General features: G+C 47.7%; 1 protein-coding gene across 4 annotated transcripts in view; it reads right to left on the reverse strand.

Moving 5' to 3' along the window:
* BCAP31 (B cell receptor associated protein 31) overlaps nucleotides 1-25,238 on the reverse strand; it is a 164,279-nt gene that overhangs the window by 41,928 nt on the left and 97,113 nt on the right. For all 4 annotated transcript variants that reach the window (XM_086940221.1, XM_086940219.1, XM_086940222.1 and 1 more), the window contains exon 4: nucleotides 5,405-5,549. In XM_086940221.1, the coding sequence (XP_086796347.1) occupies nucleotides 5,405-5,549 (145 nt within the window). The remainder of the gene's footprint in view (nucleotides 1-5,404; nucleotides 5,550-25,238) is intronic.

Genomic DNA, 25,238 nt, shown 5'->3' on the forward strand with positions numbered 1-25,238 from the left:
CCTGGACCTCAGGCTGCGGTAACCATCGCTCGCCGTGGCGCAGGGCAGTGGTTCCTGCCCGGAAGGCGCATCCCTGGACCTCAGGCTGCGGTAACCATCGCTCGCCGTGGCGCAGGGCAGTGGTTCCTGCCCAGAAGGCGCATCCCTGGACCTCAGGCTGCGGTAACCATCGCTCACCCTGGCACAGGGCAGTGGTTCCTGCCCAGAAGGCGCATCCCTGGCCCTCAGGCTGCGGTAACCATCGCTCGCCGTGGCGCAGGGCAGTGGTTCCTGCCCAGAAGGCGCATCCCTGGCCCTCAGGCTGCGGTAACCATCGCTCACCCTGGCGCAGGGCAGTGGTTCCTGCCCAGAAGGCGCATCCCTGGCCCTCAGGCTGCGGTAACCATCGCTCACCGTGGCGCAGGGCAGTGGTTCCTGCCCAGAAGGCGCATCCCTGGACCTCAGGCTGCGGTAACCATCGCTCACCGTGGCGCAGGGCAGTGGTTCCTGCACACAAGCCTCATCCCTGGACCTCCGGCTGCGGTAACCATCGCTCGCCGTGGCGCAGGGCAGTGGTTCCTGCCCAGAAGGCGCATCCCTGGACCTCAGGCTGCGGTAACCATCGCTCACCCTGGCGCAGCGCAGTGGTTCCTGCCCAGAAGGCGCATCCCTGGCCCTCAGGCTGCGGTAACCATCGCTCACCGTGGCGCAGGGCAGTGGTTCCTGCCCGGAAGGCGCATCCCTGGACCTCAGGCTGCGGTAACCATCGCTCGCCGTGGCGCAGGGCAGTGGTTCCTGCCCGGAAGGCGCATCCCTGGACCTCAGGCTGCGGTAACCATCGCTCGCCGTGGCGCAGGGCAGTGGTTCCTGCCCAGAAGGCGCATCCCTGGCCCTCAGGCTGCGGTAACCATCGCTCACCCTGGCGCAGGGCAGTGGTTCCTGCCCAGAAGGCGCATCCCTGGACCTCAGGCTGCGGTAACCATCGCTCGCCGTGGCGCAGGGCAGTGGTTCCTGCCCAGAAGGCGCATCCCTGGCCCTCAGGCTGCGGTAACCATCGCTCACCCTGGCGCAGGGCAGTGGTTCCTGCCCGGAAGGCGCATCCCTGGCCCTCAGGCTGCGGTAACCATCGCTCACCCTGGCGTAGGGCAGTGGTTCCTGCCCAGAAGGCACATCCCTGGACCTCAGGCTGCGGTAACCATCGCTCGCCGTGACGCAGGGCAGTGGTTCCTGCCCAGAAGGCGCATCCCTGGCCCTCAGGCTGCGGTAACCATCGCTCACCCTGGCGCAGGGCAGTGGTTCCTGCCCAGAAGGCGCATCCCTGGCCCTCAGGCTGCGGTAACCATCGTTCACCCTGGCGCAGGGCAGTGGTTCCTGCCCGGAAGGCGCATCCCTGGCCCTCAGGCTGCGGTAACCATCGCTCACCCTGGCGCAGGGCAGTGGTTTCTGCCCAGAAGGCGCATCCCTGGACCTCAGCCTGCGGTAACCATCGCTCACCCTGGCGCAGGGCAGTGGTTCCTGCCCAGAAGGCGCATCCCTGGCCCTCAGGCTGCGGTAACCATCGCTCACCCTGGCGCAGGGCAGTGGTTCCTGCCCGGAAGGCGCATCCCTGGCCCTCAGGCTGCGGTAACCATCGCTCGCCGTGGCGCAGGGCAGTGGTTCCTGCCCAGAAGGCGCATCCCTGGCCCTCAGGCTGCGGTAACCATCGCTCACCCTGGCGCAGGGCAGTGGTTCCTGCCCGGAAGGCGCATCCCTGGCCCTCAGGCTGCGGTAACCATCGCTCACCCTGGCGCAGGGCAGTGGTTCCTGCCCAGAAGGCGCATCCCTGGACCTCAGGCTGCGGTAACCATCGCTCGCCGTGACGCAGGGCAGTGGTTCCTGCCCAGAAGGCGCATCCCTGGCCCTCAGGCTGCGGTAACCATCGCTCACCCTGGCGCAGGGCAGTGGTTCCTGCCCAGAAGGCGCATCCCTGGACCTCAGCCTGCGGTAACCATCGCTCGCCGTGGCGCAGGGCAGTGGTTCCTGCCCACAAGGCGCATCCCTGGACCTCAGGCTGCGGTAACCATCGCTCGCCGTGGCGCAGGGCAGTGGTTCCTGCCCAGAAGGCGCATCCCTGGACCTCAGGCTGCGGTAACCATCGCTCAGCGTGGCGCAGGGCAGTGGTTCCTGCCCAGAAGGCGCATCCCTGGACCTCAGGCTGCGGTAACCATCGCTCACCGTGGCGCAGGGCAGTGGTCCCTGCACACAAGCCTCATCCCTGGACCTCCGGCTGCGGTAACCATCGCTCGCCGTGGCGCAGGGCAGTGGTTCCTGCCCAGAAGGCGCATCCCTGGACCTCAGGCTGCGGTAACCATCGCTCGCCGTGGCGCAGGGCAGTGGTTCCTGCCCAGAAGGCGCATCCCTGGACCTCAGGCTGCGGTAACCATCGCTCGCCGTGGCGCAGGGCAGTGGTTCCTGCCCAGAAGGCGCATCCCTGGACCTCAGGCTGCGGTAACCATCGCTCACAGTGGCGCAGGGCAGTGGTCCCTGCCCAGAAGGCTCATCCCTGGACCTCAGGCTGCGGTAACCATCGCCCACCGTGGCAGCCGCCCTGCTTCTCCCCACACTTCAAGGGTTTGTTTTGAGGGTTCCTGGGTGGTGGTCGTCTCATAAGACACCTCAAAGTCAGCATTACAACGCTTCTAGGCCTTTGACTGCGAAACCAACGCTGGTTCTTATACCCAAAGAAGGTAACTCAACCGGGAGATGGAGGCACGCCACCGGAACCCCCCCCCCCCCCAATCAAAGTAACCACAATTCAGTGCAATGGCCAGCATTCTAAGGCAAATTTTTGTCCATGCCAAAGGTATATCCCAATTAGGGTCCAAAAAGAATAATTATCCATATCTGAAAATTGCCAATTAGATAGGCTGAAAAGGCCTTAGCCGCTACAGGTATGCTTCATCATCGGCAACCCCTACCCTGCCTGGTAAGAAGGATTAAACCTCAAGAAGAGGGGGTTCGGAGATAAAAACCAATTGGATAAGAGGGGAAACAGATACGCTAACAAATAGTTACAGGTAAATTCAGTATAATAACTTTACTACTGGGTACCTTCAGTATAACTAAAACCAACAAGAGGATGGCGTACGCGTACAATGACCAAACCATCCATTATAAGCAAACACGTTTCTGCCCTCAATCTTCCAATACTGGTCAGGGGTCTTCATCAGGGTCAATGAGGTACCCGGTCTCTATATCTCGCACTAAGTCAGAGAGTGAGATGAGGGTAGAGGTAAACGCAAGTCTTACCTTCACAACCTTGAGACAAGGCAGGAACTAGAGCTTCACGGTCTAGGGTGAGATGGTATATTCTGTAGTCACACAATGAGGTCATGTGTAATAGTAAAATGAAGGTCATCACTCTTCAATAAATACGGCTTCAGGAAGGATCTACACTCTTACTAGGTTTGCTTTCATGAAGGTTTTACTTACACCGGTCACAATATCGCATAGAAGTAACAAGTAGAGAGTCGCGGCTTTATATACACGGTCACATCATGGGCTAGAAGTAACAAGTAGGGCGTCATGGCTTTACTTTTCCAAGCCATGCGTAAGGTGCTTGTCTCTACACAAGACACACAAATATTAATTATTCCTATACACTCGCACAAGGAGAAGCATCCACCCCCCCCCCCCCCCCCCCCCATCAGACAGATCCTAAACGTATTGTTCAAGAGGCAGAAGTTTGAACTCAAATGATTTTCTAAAGTTTCTAATGGTTGGGGGGTGGACAGTGATGTATGTTAGTCAAGGATTCCCTGTTTCGCGCCAAAGCTAACTCAGTGGCTCAATGGCATCCTCGATTTTTAACTATCAACATGAAAATTATATCACAATACTTTTGTTTGTATTTTTCAGCATCTGTTGTAGGCTTTAGAAAACCATCCCCCACTTGCTAGTGGATCGATATGTTTGAGTAACACCAGAAAAAGTAAGCAAGAATACCCAGGTACCTTGAGCAATGAAGAAAATCTGTGGACTTATTTGGGAAAAAACAATGCATAGTACACCGATCCCTGCAACATTTGTAAACCAAGACAATCTAGGGGCCACAGACCAACATTAAACTGCTCTTCGATTACGGACAAGCACCCTTGTCCATCAGTTTCCTGTAGCCTTCATCAAATGGGTGACCCATCTCCATATCAATCATAAACCCTACCCCCAAAGAGCTTGCGTGAACTGCCATGCAAAAAACTGAACAGAAAAAGACCAAATTGTCACCTTACGTGACATCTCACAGACTGCAAATAGCTCCTGCAATGTACTCACAAGCTTTGTATATCAGGAGTACATTGAAGATTCCACATCACGGTTTATCAAACAATACTTTCATTCATTCAATAATCTTTATTTCGGCGATTGCCATAAAAGATACACATAAATTTACAAGTAACCAAATTTAAACATCAGTGTTACAATAGTAGTGGGATGGCATACAAATAAAACAGGGCAATGTCCCCATAGATAGCAACATAAGGACTAAAACACTCAAAACAATACTATGTAGTAATTAGCAGCCTCCATGTGGAATTGGTGGATACCCTCATGCAATTTTTAAACAATACTTTCATTTCACCTCTTGTTTGCCTTTGGTAATGTTTCCAACGTTTTTCAACCCATCTAGCATATTAACGCAAAATATTTGAGGTCCGGGGGGGGGGGGAAATTAAGAGAATTAATCCACAGGTTAGTAGTTTTGTGCTCACACTGACTGTTTTTTTACAGTGAGCTTAGAGACCGCCCATTGCTTACCAGTGGTTGGCTTCATTGTCACTCATCTGCTTGCTTCTTATTGGTTGGCTTCCATAGATTTTCTTCCAATTCATGTTTGTCCCTCCCCTGGAGTATGGATTTGTTACTTGCATCCTTCCACTACTCCTTTTTTCCAGGTGCTCCTATTGCCCCTGTGTTTAAGCGGTCTCTGAGAGCCTCTTGTTCAGCTGTCTCCCCGTGTACTACGCTTTCCAGGTTACTTCCTGCCCCACCATGGTGCCTCACACTCCACCTCCGTCCATGTTGTTTCCTTTCTCCTCCCACTTGTGTATCTTGCCTCCCCCACCCTCCCCAGCCCCTCTTGCAATATAATGGGGCCACCACTAGCAGGGTTGTCCCCCAAACAACCTCCGTCCTTGTGTTGCCTCCTACCCTTCCCAATCAGCATTCAAACAGCGCTGGCCACATCATAGCGTGTTTTTTATTGTGTGTTTCCAGCCGTGCTGCATGGCACCAGGGCTGCTGTACAGCATGGGTAAAAAACATTGACAAAGCCAACAACTTTCTTAGGGAAGCCCTACTGATTTTGCCACAGATGTTATAAAGCTAAAAGGGGAATTTGACCATAAAACACTATGAATTGCTTTAAACCTTCAGAAAAAGTACTCACAAGGAGAGCAGTAGGGAGAAGCCGGCAATATAGAGATTCCGCTGGGCCCGGAAGAGCTTCATGTGGATATGCTCGACTGCCACGGGGTTGTTCTTCAGGTCCACGTTCTCACTGACATCGTACTTCTTGATCTCTCGTAAAGCATCTGAGGGATCGAACAGAACCAGAATTTCAATTTTAAAAACATTTTCCTAGAAGGGCTGACTGGTGCCTGTATGCCACCCGCACTGAGGTGGTACTGAGCGGCGTAGCAGAGGCAGCTCAAGACTCAGAATAGTCTCCCAACTAACGGTTTTCAGTGCTCCTCAAGCATCAGACAGGTCTTCATCCTCAAGAAAGGCAAACGCCAACATAGCTTGACAGAGGCGCATGAAGGCAAGTAATTGTCACAGAAGATAAACACCATCACAAAAGTTAAAGAGAGGGAGGGAGTTTGGTTATTCACGCCCTTTCTTACAGAGCAATGAATGCTTTTGAAACACAGAACAAGTCTCATGCTATAAAAGTCACTGCACATGTCTGGCTGTTAACCCCAGCATGGGTGAGAGCAGACATAGCTGTGAAAGCAAAGCGAGATTTGCACATGGGGGCTTTCAGGTCAAACCCAAACATACTTCAAAAGGCAAAGAACATCACAGAGGCCACTATATAAAGGACACTCTTTCAGGTCAGCCACAAATCAGACTTGGAGTGCAGAAAGGTGCACCCAGCTCCATGCTGTGACAGCACACTGCAAGGTTGTATTGTATTGTATTTAATATTTATACCGCGCATCTGTCACCCTACGGGTATCCTGGCGCCGGAAAGGAAAATTCAGATGGAAAAAACAATACAGAAATATGTTTATAGGTTATGTGGTCCAGCGTGTTACGAGGCGATGGCTGGCACACAATGGATTCATCAACTCATTTGATAATCAAGCACACGAAAATCGTAGAAATGCCCAATTAGCAGATACTGTGGAATTCACCAGCAATGCCGATTATGGGCAGCGGGTGCACTTCGGGATGCTAAATAGACCTCTAAAAGTTTTACACTGCATGTTGTCGGGAATCGGTCAGGAAAACTGGCCCTATGTTAGCTCGGACAATCTGCAGGTTTGCCTCTTCTGTACGACTGGACAGTAGCTCTGATCTTGGAAGGGGCATAAAAGCGAGGATCCTCAGTTTTGGCTTGATCCTACTTCGCAATCTATAGATTGTTTCACTCCACCACCCCAGGCTTAACTTAAGGGGCTGTGATTTGCAATACGCTTCTACTTTCCAGGGGCCACAATTTGTCTTGCTTCCAACAGAGATCATACTTTGTTTCATTGATATTCAGCAGTAGTCAGCTGACCTAATCAGCAAGTGCCTTTAACCCCTTTGCCGCGGTGCGAGTGGGGGGGGGGGGGGGGGGGGGGGGGGGGGTAGCCCGGCGTGGCACTTGTGACCGGAGTAGCCGTCCTGGGTACCCAAGTGGTCCCACAGGGTTCCTACCTCTCACCCACTCCTTTTAACTCATTCATGGAGCCTCTAACCAAAACTTTGAGTTCATCCAACATTCACTGTCGCATGTACACGGACGACACGCACCTTTACATGAAATTCTCCTCCCCTGAAGACATAGAGCCCTCAATTCAACAATACAAACAAACCCAAAGCCGGCTGCAGACAATCACCTCAAACTAAGCACTATCAAAACCGAATTCCTGCTAACTAACTGCCAATCACTGAAGAATGGCTGAAACAACCAACAGTCCTCAACTGCCTGCCCAAAGTTATTGATTCAGCAAAATCACTGGGAATTACTCTGGACAGAACCTTAACATGCAGAAGCACATCAGCGCCGCTACCAAAAGGAGCGAACCTCCATAGGAACATCGAGAAAATTAAAACCCTTCCTCCCGCCCAATGGCTTCAAATATGCAGTGCAAGCCCTAGTAATTCCGAGGTTAGACTAGCCAGTCTGTCCTGCCCAGATCCAGAACGGCTCCTTGAAGAGCCCATCTTACCTCTGCTGCAAGAGACTCATGGCGGGATCAAAAAGAAACAACCACATCACCTCTGACTTTAAAGCCCTCAACTGGCCCCCCTATGAAGCAAAAAATCAACTAAAAATAGCCTGCATGACCCATATAAAGCACTACACCTCAATACCCCAAACACCTTGCTCAGAAGTTGTGACTTCCTGGTGGCAGTAGATGCCCCAGCACCTTACTGCAGAAACCACAGAGGTTCTCTAAAAAGAAAAACCTACAACAGAGCTTTCTCAGATATTGCCCAGAGAATTTGGAGCTGCCTGCCCCCTAAAACCAGACTGAATCCCTCAACTGTTTCTTTCAAGAAAGAAATGTAGTATTACCCATGCTCAAATGTATGCCTTAGATCCTAGGATCTCTTCTCCACGTATCTCTTGATTCGTCAACTACTCTCTCGACTACGGCTGGCTGTTATTGTTTTTGTCCTACCATATCCATTTGCTTCTATATTTTGTGATAATCTCTCCCATACCTTGGCTTATTAGTTTCCATAAGTCTCTGCCGTCTGAACATATGTAAAGCGTTCTGATACCCACATGGGTCATGTTCGAGATATATAAAACTTTTAAAATAAATAAAATGGAAACTGAGAAGCCAACCCCTAGTTTCATTCTGACCTAAATTCCAGAACACAAGACTTGAACAGTGGTAGCAGGACAGGGGAAATGCCCAGTTCGGTTTGCTGCACTACAGTTTGTTATCGAAGTGCGAATCTACAGAAAGGTCTGTTGGCACTAGAGCTACAGAAGCAAAGCTCCAGCTATACGCTCGAACAGCTTAATCTTAAGACACCCTGACCAGACAGGTCTTCTGACGTTTCCTAAATTTGAAATAACAGGAGCTACACCACATATCAGATGGAAGGGTATTCCAGATACAAGGGGGAGGTGCAGGAGGGTGTAGAACAGCTGCAACCAATGAGCGTCTTCATTAAAAGAGGGGATGGACAAAAGGTTACAGAAGGAAGATCTTAAATTAGGAGGAGGTGTGTATTTGTGGATGTTGGCCAAAATAAAGGGTCGTGCTGCAACGCTTTAAAGATTTAAAAACAATGCAACAGGCCTTCTGAACAGCCCTGCTCAACCAGCAACCAATGCAGTTTCCCGCAGCAGGGGTCTGATGTGAAACATCCAGGGTAGTCGATACCGAAGCCTGGCAGCCGGACTCTGTATCAATTGAAGTCTGCTAACTAAACTCTTTGGAAGCCCCAAATTGAGGAAATTAACGTAGTCAACTCTGTAAATGACCAGTGCAAAGATAACCTGTTTGAGAGCCTCAAAGGAGAGCAATCTACTGATCTTTCAAATTTTACGGAGTTGAAAATAGCAGGCTGAGACTGTGGGCCCCACATGGGATTGGACTGACCGCTGGGAGTCAATCACAACCCCAAGACTTTGGACTGGCTTCTTCGGCTGGAGAGGAAAGCCAATAGAAGGAAGCCAAAAAGCAGTGTTCCACAGATTAATTTGCCTGACAACGATAACCATTTCAGTCTCATCTAAATTAAACTTTAGATGATTATTAATCCAATCACGGATGAATACCATTGTATCCTGAAAAAAACTATTTAGATTCCGAGGAGTTATCAATGGAAAAAAACAAGAAAAAACAGTTGCAAGTCATCTACAAAATTGTACATTTTGACTTGCATTTCGTTCAGAGTACACACTAAGACGAATGCATAAATTAACAAGCATTAGAAATGCAATAGGTCTCGCCTTTTATTAAGTTAAAGCCATTTGCGTTGTTATACAATACCATTAGCAAAGCAAATGGCTTTAACTTAATCAAAGGCGAGACCTATTGCATTTTCAATGCTTGTTCTACTATGGTTTTCTTTTGTTGCTTTCTCTTTCAGGTCGAATACAAGGTAAATACGTACCCTGTATTAACCCGCTAGGCTGTTAACTAGAGCCTTTCTTCACACTTAAAAGCTCCAGCCTGGCAGCAGTGTAAGAGTTCGGATATTTTCTTAATTAGCTGATCCTGAAGAATTGCAGAGAGACCCCTTAGGGGCCAACAATGGCATGAAACATGTCGACCTTCTTACATCATACACCTGCCCTATAGGATATTGTATCCAGATAGGGCCACACTGTTTTTAGTTCGGTTAGTAAATCCCATGAACATAAATGTATCCAATAGGGCTTTCCTAAACCTATTTTAGCGCACTGTCCTTTACTGTACTACACTACTCACTTCATTCCACGCACCCACACACAGCTAACGGCTTCATCAAAAAGATCTCCGCCAAAGAATCCCTTTCCAGGTGCCCGTCGGTCATTGCAGCACCATACCGACAAGGAGCATGCCAGAATGATGAAGCATGACACCCTTTGGGGTGTGTAAGAGCACTTTCTCCAAAAGGAGGTTATTCCACAGACCTGAATTTTTTCACTTCTACAAAGGAACCGTACACAGTCTTTGTAAAAACAAATGCTTTCAAGGTGTGGGGGATGTGCATCGCAAAAGAGAATGTGCACTTATGTCCCTGCAGAGACAAATGGCCACCCTAGAAACAAAATTAAAATCCTTGGTGTCACGGTTCTAATGTTCTGGTGATACAAAAACATTAGCAGTAATCAAGCGTTCATGGATGAAATTTCACAATATCTCCAAGTGAGTTGCAATCTACAAGGTTGTGGTGCTGCTGAGTGCAGGTATGATTGGGGGGGCGTCTTAGTAAGACCTAAAGCCGCTAAAAGTACATTCCTAAATCTGAAACTACTATACAAAATAAAACCCTTCCTCTCCCCGAAGGATCTTAAACGAGCCACCCAGGCACTGGTGCTCTCCATAATTGATTACGGAATCGCAGCACTGACCGGGACAGCAAAATCCCACCTAGGTCCCCTGACCACAACACTCAATGCCGCTGCATGAATGGTCAAAGGAACTAAGAAATTCGAACACATTTCCCCGGCACTCAAGAAACTGAAGTAGCTCCCTATTGACCAACGAGCCAGCTTCCGCACAGCTTGTCTCACGCATTAAGCCTTGCACACTGGTAAACCAGAATACCTGGCCGATAAACTCAAAAGGGCTGGCCAGTCCAGAAACCTCAGAAGTTCCGACACACTTCTACTCATCCAATGAAATCTCGGAAACTAAAAACCGCAAACAAATCCTTTGCGGGTAATGCCCCTAAGATCTGGAACTCCATTCCGCCCCCACATCAGAACGACCACCATCTTCCCGAAATTCAAGATCCTTCTCGAGGCACTCTTCCTTGAGCGCTCTGGACCACAGCGTCAATTACACAATTGACTCTAGGAAAGACAACTAACTCCTTTTGATGATACCCCGCAGCCTGAAGATCTGTATTCTAACTTTGTGAATGCCCGTAAGTCGGCAACTTGCAGATGTTTGTCTTTGCAAAAAAATTGCTCATAACTGTACCTGCTGTGAAGCGCTCCGATACCCTTGGGTCCAGCTAGCGCTATACAAAACTTCAAAAATAAAATATAAAATAAAAAATGTTGAGGCCTACAAGGGGATTCCCAGCCATTGACACAGTGAGAGACTAAATGGGTGAACTAGTGACTAGTTACACATATATAAATAAATGTGTTGTTTGCCTGCTATAAGATGCTGTACACAGCTCATTCGGATGCTTCACTGGGTGACATCTGTAACCTGGATCAATTTGAGGGGGAGCTTAGGGATCATTTGCGTAGTACATGGTCTGTTGAAGAGATTGACAGGGCAGATGGGTCTGTTCAAGTCCTAGGCCCCAGGGGCCTGATAACCTATCATCCAAATGTTATCAAACTTTCATGAATAACCTATCATAAGAATGTTATCAAACTTTCATGAAGGTTCTAGCAACACAAACATATGTTTGTGAGGATAACTTCCTTGATCAGCCTGCTGCATTTGATGGTCTGGATATGGTTATAAATATGAGGAGGAAGGGAAATTTGTGGGAACCTTATAGAAGACCGTGCTATGCCAACTGGGAGAAATTGCAGGGCCAGGCGAAGTGCTGTAGCCTCTACACAGATCCATGATCAGTAATGGTCTAACTAAGGCAGACAGAGGATCTTGCTTGTATGCACAAACCCTTGAATACCAACTAGCTCCATGAGATATAATACAGGCCAGCCAGACGGCGTGTAATTGTTCCTGGCTCCTCAAGCTAGTTTGTTAGGTGTGGAGGTGAGGAAGGTGACTTCATATCCTGGAACCACCCCAAGGTACAACGATTATGGAAGGAGATTGAGAGAATGAGAAGGGTATCGAGCCCCAGGGACCAAATTGTAATTGTAGCTGGGATTAGTATGGAGTCCCTAAAAGTCCCAGGAATCTAGTGTCACTTGCCTTTCTGACCGTGAAACTTTGCATTGCTGTCCACTGGTGTGGGAAGCGTAAGCATAATGTAAAGGACTGGTTACTTGAGCTCACCAGCCGCCAGGAACCAGGGGAGATTACCTGAAAGAAATTCCACCATGCCCCACTGCCCAGAGATATCCGGGCTGCATTTGTGCCCATCTATTGGACCTAGGATGAGAGGACATGGTAGCTGCGAGTTGTGCGATATGGTGCAACCTGGAAATCCCTTCAGTCATTGGGAGAAGCTTCCAGTCGAACTGTTAGGTCGGAGGGTGGGATCCATGTTGTTCATTTGCTGGTGTCTTTCGAATTACCCTTCTAGGTATAGATCAATTTATACTACCATATTTTACAACGTTTAAATAAAATGATGTAGAGCAAGTCATAGGGAGCGCTGGGAACGGTATTGAGAGTGGAATCATCGTGGAGTTTTGGGAGCTGAGTTTTATAGAGAGGATTTCTCAGTGGATTAGTGGTGAGCAGGGAAGTGACCATGATAGATGACCTAGGAGAGGTGGTGCAGCCACAGCATGTGTGTGTATGAAGGTGGAGTTACTGTAAAGGTTCCACCAGGCTTTAACTAAGAAGAATCATATTTGTAAGCATAGTCCCCTACCCCTAATTTGTCCATAAACAATCCCAGGCATCAAATCCTCTGCTTCCGATGTACAATCTTACAATCAAAACCAGTTTTAACAAAAAATAATAAAAATCAGCACAACACTGCGCTGCGCTTGTGAGCGTCGTCGAGTGAGCCCAGCCTTTTCCATTGGGTTTAGGGGAGTGGGGAAGGAGTCTTCAATCTAAGGAAAACGTTAGAACAAACGAGTCTACACAGTATGAATTAAACGCAGGGTTTCATGGAGTTACATGCTAGCCCTTAGCCCTAAAAGCAGCTCAGAGACCACCAAAAACAAGAGCCAAGATGCAACTGGACTCTCAGCTGTAGCTGACCAGACCTCTTGTAACTAGTGAACAGGAAATTTTACCAACCTAATGGCAAGGTTCTTTTTTGCGTGTGTGCAGTTTTATATAGTGCGTACTCTACCTGAAGGTATCCGAGCGCTTTACATGACCACCAGTTGCATTACAGACGGACACATTCATTTTTTAAAAAACATTTTAGGCACAGCGAGATTGTGATTTTCACAGATTCACAAAATGCTGGAGACTCCTGTCAGACTCAAACCCGGTTCCCCAAATTCAAAGTCAGCCACTCCAACTGGTAAGCCACATCCTCTCTAATGATGGATTCCTGCATGCAAATTTGGTGAACCTCTAATGGCGTCAAGTGAGAGATGAAGTAACACCCCCATGTTACCCTCCCAGGCTTGGCATGTGGAGGTGACCGGTGTTTTGGTGGCTGCCCGGTGCAGCAGCGACCATGCTGAGAGCGTGCAGTCCAAGCACCGCACCGTCTGCATGAAGGAACTGGGTCCCCTCCCTGGCTGCTGCTTGAATTCGAAATAACAGCAATGCCCAGAGTTCAGTGGGCACCACAAGCCTGTGGGTGCCGGTGCCACTGCACCGGATGCACCAGTGGCAGATACGCCTCTGGAAACATCTGGACATCTGCTGGCCCTCGTTGAAGCTTTGCAGTGCTGACCCCATGCAGGACGACCACACAAGCTGCAGTGACAGTGGACGCAGCGCCGACACTCTCCTGGAGTTTACACGGCTGCCAGCCCCACGCACGCCTCCCGTTCCAGGCATGTCTGCAGTACAGGAGACAAGGGCGGCAACAAGGAGGGACTAAGAAGACTCCTTTACAATGACAGGCCAGCGTTTTGCATGCAAGATGACACAAACCAATTAAAAAGATGGCCAGGGATTCAACTCCGCCTCCGAGAGCTTTGGAATTTGTATCGATTCCAAGAAGCTCTCGTATGACGAGAGCAGCGCATGCGCACTGCTTTCGCCAGCCGAGACCTAAAAAGATAAGGGGAAAGGGACAATCCCTGAGGGACTCCACAGACTGACAACCTTTTGATAATGAAAGGAGGGGGATCTTTGATGATTGCAAGCCATCCTTCAGGAAGGAGATGACCCATTCCTGAGCGATGCCTAGGAGGCCTGCAGCTACAACACGGTGCACCAGAACCCTACGGTCGACGGGTTCAAAGGCAGTAGAGAGATCAGGCAACACCAGAGCATGGATGGTACCTTTGTCAGCAGTCCCCCCATAGCTAGCTCATCCACCACCGACAGGATGACTGACAGTGGAGTGATCTGGTTTGACACTGGCTTGGTGAGAAGAAAATTTGTTTCCTTTTTTAACAAGAATTAATCCAAAATAAAATAATACAGCTTGCCACATGTGCTGCAAGTACTTTAGCCATGTACAGAATAAGTGAGATACAGTCGACAGAAAACAAGCGTACTGGGGCCACAACCGCAAGAAGAGGGCTGCTTTACCATAGTGAGTAGTAGGAACCCCCAGTCAACGAAACCAGAAGAATCGGGAAACCAGTGAGAAATAAAACTTAGAAAAATGATCATCACAGGCCCAAGGCTCTGTTTTCTGTAGGCTTTAGCCTCGACATCCAAGACGCAACAAAGCGAGACATTGTTGGGTTCGTATGGCATCCCTTTTTGGCATAAGCTCGCCTATGCAAGATCTATTTGATTGGACAATATTTTATGGTGCTTTTCTATGAAGTGATACGGTCAGGGCCACTGCAATTATGAGATTGTGCGGCCGCTGTGTTTTCCCACATAATTGTGGATTTGTCACAATCTTTTATCTGCAGAATTTACCAAATAAACTGTTGCAGTGTGAAAGTTAGCATGTCGATGAAACTTGGCTTCTGGCTCTTAGACCAGTCTGAAAGAAAAAAAGATGCCTCAAACATATTTAAGTGGAGCATACCAGAGAATATCCAGCACGTTTGCAAATTGGACCACTATACAAGTAAGCGTGCGGGGAGGGGGGGGCGCACAGAGAACGGACGAACGTTTCACAGTCGGGTGCAGTCTCGATTCCTACCACCGGGTGGTGCACCAGTACCACGTTTGGACACATTTCTTTTGCTTTTTTCCCCAAAGACGCAGCGGCGTATGTCAGATTTACATAAATGTTGAATTTTAGTGGAGGGATAAAATGTACCAAAAATTAAATAAAGATGAAAATTAAATGATTTTTTTAATAGGGGCGAGAACCTGATGGCGTCGGTTCAGCTATTTTTCTGTCTCTAACTCCTGTCTGTAATTTGTGAGTGGCGAACCAAGAGGTGAAACCGAATGGGCTCGCTGCTTTCCATAGATGCACAGCACCACAGCGCACAGAGGGAGAGCTGGGAAGCGCTATAAACAATGCCATTCTAATGAAGGAGCTCTTTAGTAACCCCAGCCACCATCTTCTTGTTTTCACACTTTTTCGACCAATGTGCAACAGTTGTGCCCAGACAGGGCTTCCTTGCTTGCTCCCTGTGCTACAGGACTCCAGATGTACCGCACTGACGAGACCAGAGTAGGTCGAAACTGGTCTGTGGTTGCTTGTGTTCTCATCTGGAGGAGGCCTGGCCTGGCAGTGCAAGCTGGAATGATCCTACTGGAGCAGGACTAAGACGGATTTGAATAAGACGTGTTGCATCCTAAAATAGCACACTAGGGGGATAAACGATGTACTGGAATGCGGCACAAGTGATCACCAGTGGCTAAGGTTATTTTAAGCATTCCTTCCATCATTTTGTTTTTTGCACTCGCAAACCCGACACCAGCCCCGGTATCAAAATCAACATATGGACCAGTGGCGGCAGGTGGATTATGAAAGTGGTAGAGCCCAAAAGCACGATCCAACACTCTGCCTCGGGCCTGGTCAGTACCCAGGCCAGAGTTTCAGATTGCACACAAGCAGACCAGCAAACACATACAGTTGCAGGCACACACACAGCCACACACATGCACTCCCAGCACAGAAACCTTTAAGGACTAAAAGTTATCTGTGGTAGGCCCACAACTTCTGACTCCAGTCTGTCTCCAGCAGCTAGACACAGACCCATGAACTTCCACCCAATCAAAAGTTGAAATAGGGTGGAAGGTAGCGGGGTAGACACCGGGTTGACCTTTTTTTCTATTCCAGCTTCTGATGGGGCAAGAGGGCTTTCGATTGACAAGGGATCGGATGTGGCCTAAAAGCTCGAGCGTCGGACTCAAAGCTGGGGAACTGGGTTCGAGTCTTGGCAGGGACGCTCAACATCCTGTGATTCTGGGCAAATCACGTAATCTCCCTGTGCCCAACAAAAATGAATGCAACGCATCTGGTGCTCATGTAAAGCGCTCTAATACCTTTGGGTCGTGTTAGCGCTATATAAAACGTAGATATATATATATATTTTTTAAAGCCCTTAAGTTCCATTATCCAACATGCTGGACTGTGTGATGTATATTGTGTATGTGTGAGGCCGGGCTGTGACACACCCCATCTGACATGTGCAACATCACTAGTGGAGCCCTCTTCTGCTGGTAAGGTAATATTACAACGTTTTACATGCAAACGATTCGTGAGGTAGTTTGTTTTCATAAAAAAGCAGTTATATGGCGAGCAGTAATGGCAGAGCAAGGCAATGGGTAGATGCCCAGGTGCCCCTTAGGTATAGCCGCTACTGACGTGGGCTCAACTCCAAGCTGCAACCCTACAAACCTCAGTTAGCTCTGGTAAATGCGAGTGATGCACATCTGCCAGTGTGGAGAAGGATTTCACCCATTCGGAAACCATATATCTGGTCGGTCTGTAGCCGAACCAGCCAGGTCATAATCCATCTGCTGAAGCAAAGCTACTTCTACAAGGAATCTCAGGAGGAACCACTAAACTCGAAGCAAGAGTTGAACGGTGGACCTAGAAGACTGTGTTCTTTGTACTGAACTCTCTGCTTTACTCCCGATGATGGAAGATGCCAGATACCCTTATCCCCAGCAGATAAAGGAACGGAAACTGGATCTTCCAATCTGGTTGCAATCTAGATGAGAGAGGGCTGGCTCACCTCCAACCCCCGATCCAGAAGATCATAGATAGCTCAGATTCTTAAGTAAGTTTCCTTCTGTGTCAGAGTCAAGTCAAAATGCCCTCTGATCATAAGCTTCCGTCCACTTTGATAGATACTTAAGAGGGCAAATGTTCTAACTCTAGAACCCAGTGGGCTTTTTGCCTTTATTAAATCAGTGACCTCTGCCACACATTTTGTGAACAAACTGAGGCACAACAAGCTCAAGGGAAAAAAAATACCAGTAGCATACACTTAATCAAAGTAACTAACACTAGCTCAGCTGGCTGTGGAAGCATGCACCTCAAAAATCTAGCACACCCTCAACTGTCATCTTTGAGTAAATATAAACCTATTATAATGAGTTATTCTTTGTTCTCAGACCTCTTGGATGCCAAGTTGTGGGTTTGTCTTTTCCAAATGAGAATATAGTAAAAAACAAAACAAAAACAAAAAACAGCCTTTTTTACCTGTTGAGCTGGAACCAACCCTTAATAAAGCTTCTATTCAGAAAAAGCTTGGACCCCCTCTTCCCCAGCATAAAGAAATGCAACAAAAACGAACTTTACTGAACTGCGAGGAGTAATTTCAACTAATTGTGTAGAACTCTTTCAAAGCAGCCCATCTAAATCAAACTAAGATCCAAATAGGGCAACATATTTTTAATGCCCGAGTATCTTTGGCTACGAAATTCATGAAAGTCAGGGCTTATGATTCGGTGGAGTGATGCAACCACTGTAGGGTCTGTGTTTAATCCCTAGGTGACGAGTCAGAATCCCAAAGTGGCAGCTCGCCTTTCAACTAACAGCAAACAGCTTCACTGGGCAACAATCACTGGATATTTGTGCCATACCCCCCTGAGGTGCACATGCACTGTGCAAACATGCTGTTAAGTTTGTAAGTCTAGACATCACGTCTTGGAACCAGTGAAGCCGAGTGAGACATGCGGCTGTTTGCCCCATCAGTATGAGGTGAAATTACTCAAGACAGCTGTCTGATGGGGTTTGGGGCACAGAGATTATACACTTTCTTGCTCACCCGTTGCATTATCTTTCCTGCTCCCACTGGTGTTTTGTGGGGTACATCATAAAGTGCCCCCCCCCCCCCAGCAACCCAATACTTCGATGCTTGGTGGAGCTGGGAAGCGGGTGGGAACTTTTGCGACCTGTGCTTTAGGAAAGCCCAAGATTCTCATTTCCGCCTTGAGGCTTGAAAAGTGCTCTTCACTGGAAGTGACGGTCATCTTTCAAAGAAGGGTTATGTTTCAGGTACATGGGCTGGTATTGTGTCCCTTAAGGTTTTCCTTCAATTGGAATGTGCTGCATGGACAAGGTTAGTCTCTGCAAAATCCAAAGTACTGTTGTTAAAAGAGATCTGCACAAAGATATGCAAGACTAACCTTACTCCAGTCACTTGTGACAGATGTATCTATACTCCCCGATATCGGAGCATGGTACTCGTGGTGCAAAGCAACAGACTATCTCGGTGACCTCAAGCAGCTCCTCTCAGGTCAGATAAGCTCTTATCAGCTCATACGCAATTCAAGACTTTGCCCCGAGCGTGGAAGATTGTAGTAGAACACTTATGAATCAACAATTTTCAGAAAGATTAACATTTACTCCTCATTCTGAAAGACAATCTCGGATTCCTTTTCAAGATAAACATTGTGGGTACACGGAGGAACGAAGACCATGAAAACTTCCTATCACATCAACACAGGAATGGCCATGAGCTCCATCAGAGACCCAGACTTCACTCATGGCAATATCTGCACCAGGGCAAACCTTGAAGAATGAGGCAGAGGGAGAAGAAGTGGGAGCAGAGCCAGGTGATCATGCGAGGAAGAATGGCTCAAAGATTGACCTAAGATAGCTCAATTTCAAATTAAATCAATGGTGTGACCTGACTGTCATAACTCCTCATACCAGAAATGATCACCGCCAGAGCCAAGGTCTAAAGGTCTGTCCACTAAGTCCTTCCTTACCTGAACATTTGGCCCTGCTCCCATTGCATTCTCCCTCACCGGATTGCACAGCCCTACTCCCTTAAGGACCACCGTCACCTGATCACCTGACCCTGCTCCCTCTACGTCCTATTTTCCATGATCACTGTGAGAAGTTGGCCTGATATGTGATGTCCACTATTCAAGTGGGCACCCTCTATCAGTCCAAACAACCCTTATGGTGATGGTTGTAAAGTCAACCTTATAGACCAGCTATCCTAGGGGTAGCATGGACCAGCAGTCTTAGGCTAAAACTTCAGAGAGCATGTGAAGCCAATCGTTTTACCAATTATAATCCCTTGAATACCAAATGAAAGGACACCACACAAGGTATATATCAAATATATATGTATTTATTACTAACACAACCCCTCTGCACTCTTTATGAGGTCAGAGTTCGAGATACAGCACAAGTTACTACATAAGCATACTATAAGTTGCACAAATACAATTCTGCCCTAGGGGCCTCACAAACCATATACTAAGTAAGTGGTATAAGAACCACTTCAGGAAAGGTGAATAGGCCTTGAGCCTAGGGAATTGCTGGGGCTACACTCATCAACCAAAGGTTAGGGAGTAGGAGTCCCACAGGATGCGTGTGCAGTGTCTAAACACACACACACGAGTTACCATAGACTTTCAATGGGAACGTAAAAGTTACAAAGTAGTTGATTTCGGACACTTCCGGATGGACTACGGGAAAACCCAGTTAAACTAAGACACTTGGATAGTTATTACCCACAGGAGCACTGGAGTACTCCAGTTACCTCACCCAGGGAAGCCGGGTGCATAGGTGTTCTTTCGTGTCGGGTTTCGTCTTCGAATCCTATGGAGAGCTGCAAAAAGATGCTGCAGGCGACCAGGAGGAAGATGTCCTGGTGGATCCAAGCAGTGAAGAACATGAAAGCAGAGGGGACAGTCTGGGTCACTAGCCAGTGACCAGGAAGTAACCAGGAAGGAACCAGGTGATGTCAGGTGAAGATGTGAAGCTTGTCTCTGCAGCCACGTGGACCAGGAGGAGTCAACGACGACCAGGAGCTGGATACGGACTGTCCCACGAAGGATCTAGCTGTTGGCGGTGTTGGCTTCCGGATCGGAGTCAAATTGCCTTGGCAAAGGCAATCCACGCAGACAAGGAAGATCGGCTTCTTGTTCAGACCAGCAAAGTCTGAGGAGCTTCCCTTTTACAGGAAAGCAGGAGCAAGCCCAGAGCAACCAGGCAAGCAGTTTTGTGTCGATAGGATGTCTTCAGGAGGGTCACTAGCCAACGGGCTAGCAACCACGAAGACGCGTCGAGGAGAAATGCAGGCGCAGGCTCCACGCGGCACTCGTGGAGTGCTGAGCTTCAGTGCACTTACTGCTCGAGGTTGGGGCTTCTCAAATCCCAATGCACAGCTTCGAGAACGCCTCAGAAGCTGCACAATTAGCAAAAAGCAGGTACTGCAGGTTGTCCAGTCCCACGTCTCTTGTGTCCGCCACGGGTCTCAGCTTTGCTGTGGATGTGGATCGGAGTCAGAGAAGTCTGGAAGTCCAGAGGCTGCGTCGCTAAATCTTCGGGTTCCGACAGGAGCGTCAACAAAGCAAACCGGCAAGTTACTGGTGGTGCCTGTTTGCACAGGGTGGTCACTCCTTGACCACTAGGGAGATGTCTTCAGTCTTCCAGTCGAAATGGAACGTCAAAGGTCCAAATGTTCGTTTCAGAGTTTCTTTCCAGGATAATCTAATGTCTCTAGACACAGCTCCTAACTTTATACTAATCTAAGGGGCTGCATTACCTGCTAGGTCCATCCTATGGGTGGAACCTAAGGGGGTGGTTACACCCCTTTCTCTTTGTCCAGTTTCGTGCCAGAGCTGGGGCTGGAGTGCCCCAGAAACTGGTTTGAACCGGGCTATGCATGGAGCACCTTGTGTGCCCCAGGCAGTGTCTAATTTCTTTCAACCCACCCTGCCCCAATACACTATAGCCTGTCTGGGGAGGTGCTCGCACCTACCAAGGCAGGAAACCTATTGTCCAGGCCTCCCTTGCCGGAGTTTCGTCCAGCAGCAGGAGGTCAGACTCGTGTCTGTGGCAGCAGCATCCATTTTGTGATGCTGCAGCTCTGTTTAACTTTAACCGGGTAAAGGTACAACTACACGTCTCCCTCCAGAAGGGTGGAATGCTACCCCCGCTGCCAGGACTGGCAGGGGGGGGGGGGGGGGGGTAGTATTCCAAAGCGCATGACACCTTACACGACGTGTTTTGATAAAGCCCAACCAAAGTTAGCATTAACCGCGAGGGTTATAATGCACTTAAGAGTATATGGTATGGCTATATCATAGAACAGCTAGAAGGACATGGTTCCGAAAGCTGCAGACAGGCTCAGCTCATGCTAGAGCACCATCTCACATAAAACCAAGCACTCTGCCTTCAGGATTGTTAAGGCGTGCCATAGGATTGACTTATAGGTATATATGTGTCTATATATAATGGTAGGTATAGCAATACTATACCTAAGCAAGGGGTGATTACACGACCTTGCCCCAGCTGAGTGATCAGCCTGTGGTGTCAGTTTGGATGGCCAGCCAGGGGTGGCATAATACATGCTGCAGCCCCTGGTAGGCCTTGGATGTACCTATGCCCTGGGTACCTATGGTGCACTATACAGGGGCTCACAAGGTAACCTAATACCCAATTGGATATGTACCTAAAGTACATGGAGTCCATTTTACAGAGAGAGCAGATAGTTGGCCTGGGATCCTGCTAATCAGGGCCCCAGGCTAAGTCAATAACCAGCTAAACACTAGGCAAAAAGTTGGGGTAACCATATAGTCAGATATCCACCTTCCTACAATCACTGTGCCCTGTTCGAAGAGGAGGAAACCGGAGCATTCACCATGCACTCTACACGACAACTGAACTCACTTTCCGTCAGTCTCTACAATGAAGAAACTTGTGTGTCAATGCAATCCAATCCAATGCGGCAAGCACATTGATCAGCTCCAAAAAAATGAGACAGACCACCAGCACACAGTGGCCTAAGGAACATTTTAGACTGCCTCAATCAGAAGTGCTTCAAAGGAAAAAACTTCAAATACTGTTACAGTAAAAAAAGAAACAATTTACCACACATTCTTGATCTGCCAAACAAAACTATGCCACATGGCACTCCAAACGGTCATGTTTCTCCAATTCAGTGACACACTCACCTAACATCAGTATCTGAAGGAAGAAAAAAGAAACAAACAAAAAACCCAAGCCTTGTATCTCCTCTACCTTAAAGTCCAACTTGCCAAAAAGCAAGTCAGGGTTAGCCACAGTGGGATATTTGGAGAACAGCAGTGGAGTGACTTTAGAGGAGCAACTAGAGGTGCAGGACCAAAATTATTCCAGGGCGCTCAAGCAAATTAATGTACTGATCTGGGTCACTGGGACCTATGATGAAAACATACTTGACGATAACTACCTAATCGGTGTACAGACACAGTTTTGATTCTACACCAACCAAGCTAGTCTCCCCAGTTTACTGGCTAAGCATAGAGTATAAACCCCATCAGCTTGTTCTCAGTTCTCACACTAGGATACTCTGGTCTCTCTCGGGCCTTCATTGCATCTGGTTACTATGGCCTTCCACCAACTGCACCTCTGTGGTTTGTTTGCGACTTGGACAACATTGAAAATGACAGTTCTGCAGTGAGCGCCATTTTCTAAGCAATCAATCATCAGGTATATAGCTTCTACAGGTCCATACAATGCAACCAGTGCCACTCGATTCACACAGACGCCTCCGAGACAGCACACTGGTAGCTTTCCCCTCAATGTCAAACATATCCATCAGTATAAAACTATCGAACTATGGATCCCATTCTTAAAAAAATACCGGACGGGCTTGCAGTGACCACATCGTGCTGACCTGCTATGATCGGAGAAGGGCATGACTTCAGGATTCAGGGCAGTCTATGAACTAAAAGTTCACAACTTATCGGTTTTGAATCCTGTAGAGTTCATGGATACCTGGGATAAGGATAAGAACTGTCACAAAGTGCCACCGATATTATACAGAATAGGTGTACCTACCGCTGCTATTAATGCTTTTCTTCAGAGTGGTCAGTTTTCAACAATAGGTACTTTTTGAGCCATTTGACAGACACTAGAATAGAGCACAATACCAATTATTATCGACACTTAATAGACATCAAAAGTTATATGTAAAGAGTGCCAACAGCACGCTGTAGGGCAATGTTAGACTACATGATACCAAAGTGAACGACTGTTCACGCGTGTGATCCTTTTTTAAAAGTAGTTAAAACACACAGGGAATTCAAGTCTACAATACAATATAGATCGACCAGTCCCTTTCCTTATCTCCCCGTAGAGTCTCAACTTGGGGAAAGTACAACATTGCTTTCAGGTCCCCACTTTCAATGTTGAATAGTAACGGGATGGGGTCAATTTAACCAGGGGCTTCATTGGTTTTATAAAATGTCAACCCTCTGAAAGAATTCTTTTTTTTTTTTAACTCTAGGTCTTATTTTCTTGTTCTTCTATGTGTTGATGCGTTTCAAACTTTGTCTTTCAAGGCTTGCTCAGGACATGGGCTGGCAAAAAAGCTTTAGGGAGATATGAAGTCGGAGGACCAATGTCGAATAATGGACCACTGGAGAAGGGGAAGAATAGTCATTTGATTAGAGAGCGTCAGGCTGTGCTTGTTACCAGTAACCATGTAGAATTGTTGATGGGAGGATATTTCTGGCTTCAGAAAGGTATTAACCAAACAAGTCTGAGCACCAATGAGCCAGCTGCAAACTTTGGAGAAATTGTACTAGTTGCAGAAAGCTTGTAAGCATGGTGTACTGCGTCACGGAAATGGATTAAAGTTCTGGGTTTATGCTTGAAGAAGTCATGGTAAACACATACTCGCACAGCTTCTTAAAGTACTTCTCAGGTCACACAGGGCTCCGAAGCACCTCAGTAGTATCGCGCTCTGAATCTGACAAAGTGTCACCAAAGCAGCGACCAACGTCGAGAAGCCTGCACAACACAGCGCTGCTCTTGAAAGGAAGCTCAAACTAGTGAAAATCGACCTGGCCCACAGGCTCTCCTAGTCACTACTAGAAACACACCAATTTTCCCTTTGTCTCTGCGGAAATGGTGCTCAGCACGGAGTATGCTACTGCTGGACTGCCTAAAGGATGCCTGTGGAATCCTCACAAATATCCCAACAGGATTAGAGTTCCATACCTCAGGCAGAAGTTGCTGAAGTCTGGGGTGAGTTTCTGGGATAAAGAGGAACTTTTTTATAATATCTGAAATGTCAGTCACAGTGGATTCCTATGAAAGTTATGGCATGCACCTAAGCAAAACATTATTTACAGTGGGTACAGTTGATATCTCACCACAAAAAGCAGGACGCATATATTAAAAATACTGATAAGAAATATAATCATTTTTTGTGTGTAGAGCTTAACTCGGAAGTCGTGTCATTTCTACTTGCAGTAATTAACAGGTTTTAAAATTACTAACTCTACTCTAAGTATTGACTTCGACATGATGAGTAGCTAAGTTGTCCCCATCAAGATACAAAATTGTGAAAAGCAATCAAGCTAGAGGTCAGCAGTGGGGCCATAAATTACTGAACGACTCAGCGCAATTTCAAAGTAGGTTGTAAAGTAGTTTGTTCTCTACGTGCTATGGCACATGGGGGAGACTGCGTGGTCTAGGTCATTACATGGAGCCCCGAAATGTTGCAAAAAGTCATTTGGCCAGTTCTAGGCTAATGGTCCCCACGAAAACTACATGTGTAGATTTCACAACAGATAGTTGTTGCCCCTCGGTGTATGTCGTTCTGCAGACAAAATCCAAGAGAATGTAAGATAGTTATCGTCTTATGGTCACTGGCATCCAAAACCAGAGCTAGGAGGGTATGCTAGGAAAGAGCAGATGGAAGTTCCCAGTCTTAAAACACACCGTCCAGATTAAAACATGGGATTGTGGCACTCTAAGCCAACACATGGGCACACAAGCACATGCATAAGCTAGCAGAGGTGCAGGTCAAAGAGGACTGCGAGGTTCACGCTGCTATTTCCTGCAGTAGCCATGGTCAGTCTAGACTGGACACTGCAAGAGAAAGCACAAAAAGAAGCCAGTCACATGTTCTAGTGATTCAAATGGGAATGTACCTTGGTGGTATTAAGGAACAAAGAAAGACTGTTAAGAATGAAGTAACTCTCACCCCGGTTTAGTTTAATAATGGATTAAAGAGTCCGTCAAATCCACTACAAATGCACAGAAGCAAAGCACATCGCTCGGGTAACTTGGCAACTGATGAGCGTTGGTTATCTGTTCAAGAATGCACATGAGGGGTTTGCTACTGACCATTGGGGGGGGTCTGTTTAACTGCCCATGCGGGGTCTGTTTAACTGCCCAACTGACCATGTGGGGTTTAACTGCCTATGTGGGGTTTAACTGCCCATGGAGGGTTTGTTAACTGTTCAACGTCCGAGTTTTGGGGAGCTCATTTG

The sequence above is a fragment of the Lissotriton vulgaris genome, chromosome 10, assembly GCF_964263255.1.
Source record: "Lissotriton vulgaris chromosome 10, aLisVul1.2, whole genome shotgun sequence".
Classification (NCBI taxonomy): domain Eukaryota; kingdom Metazoa; phylum Chordata; class Amphibia; order Caudata; family Salamandridae; genus Lissotriton; species Lissotriton vulgaris.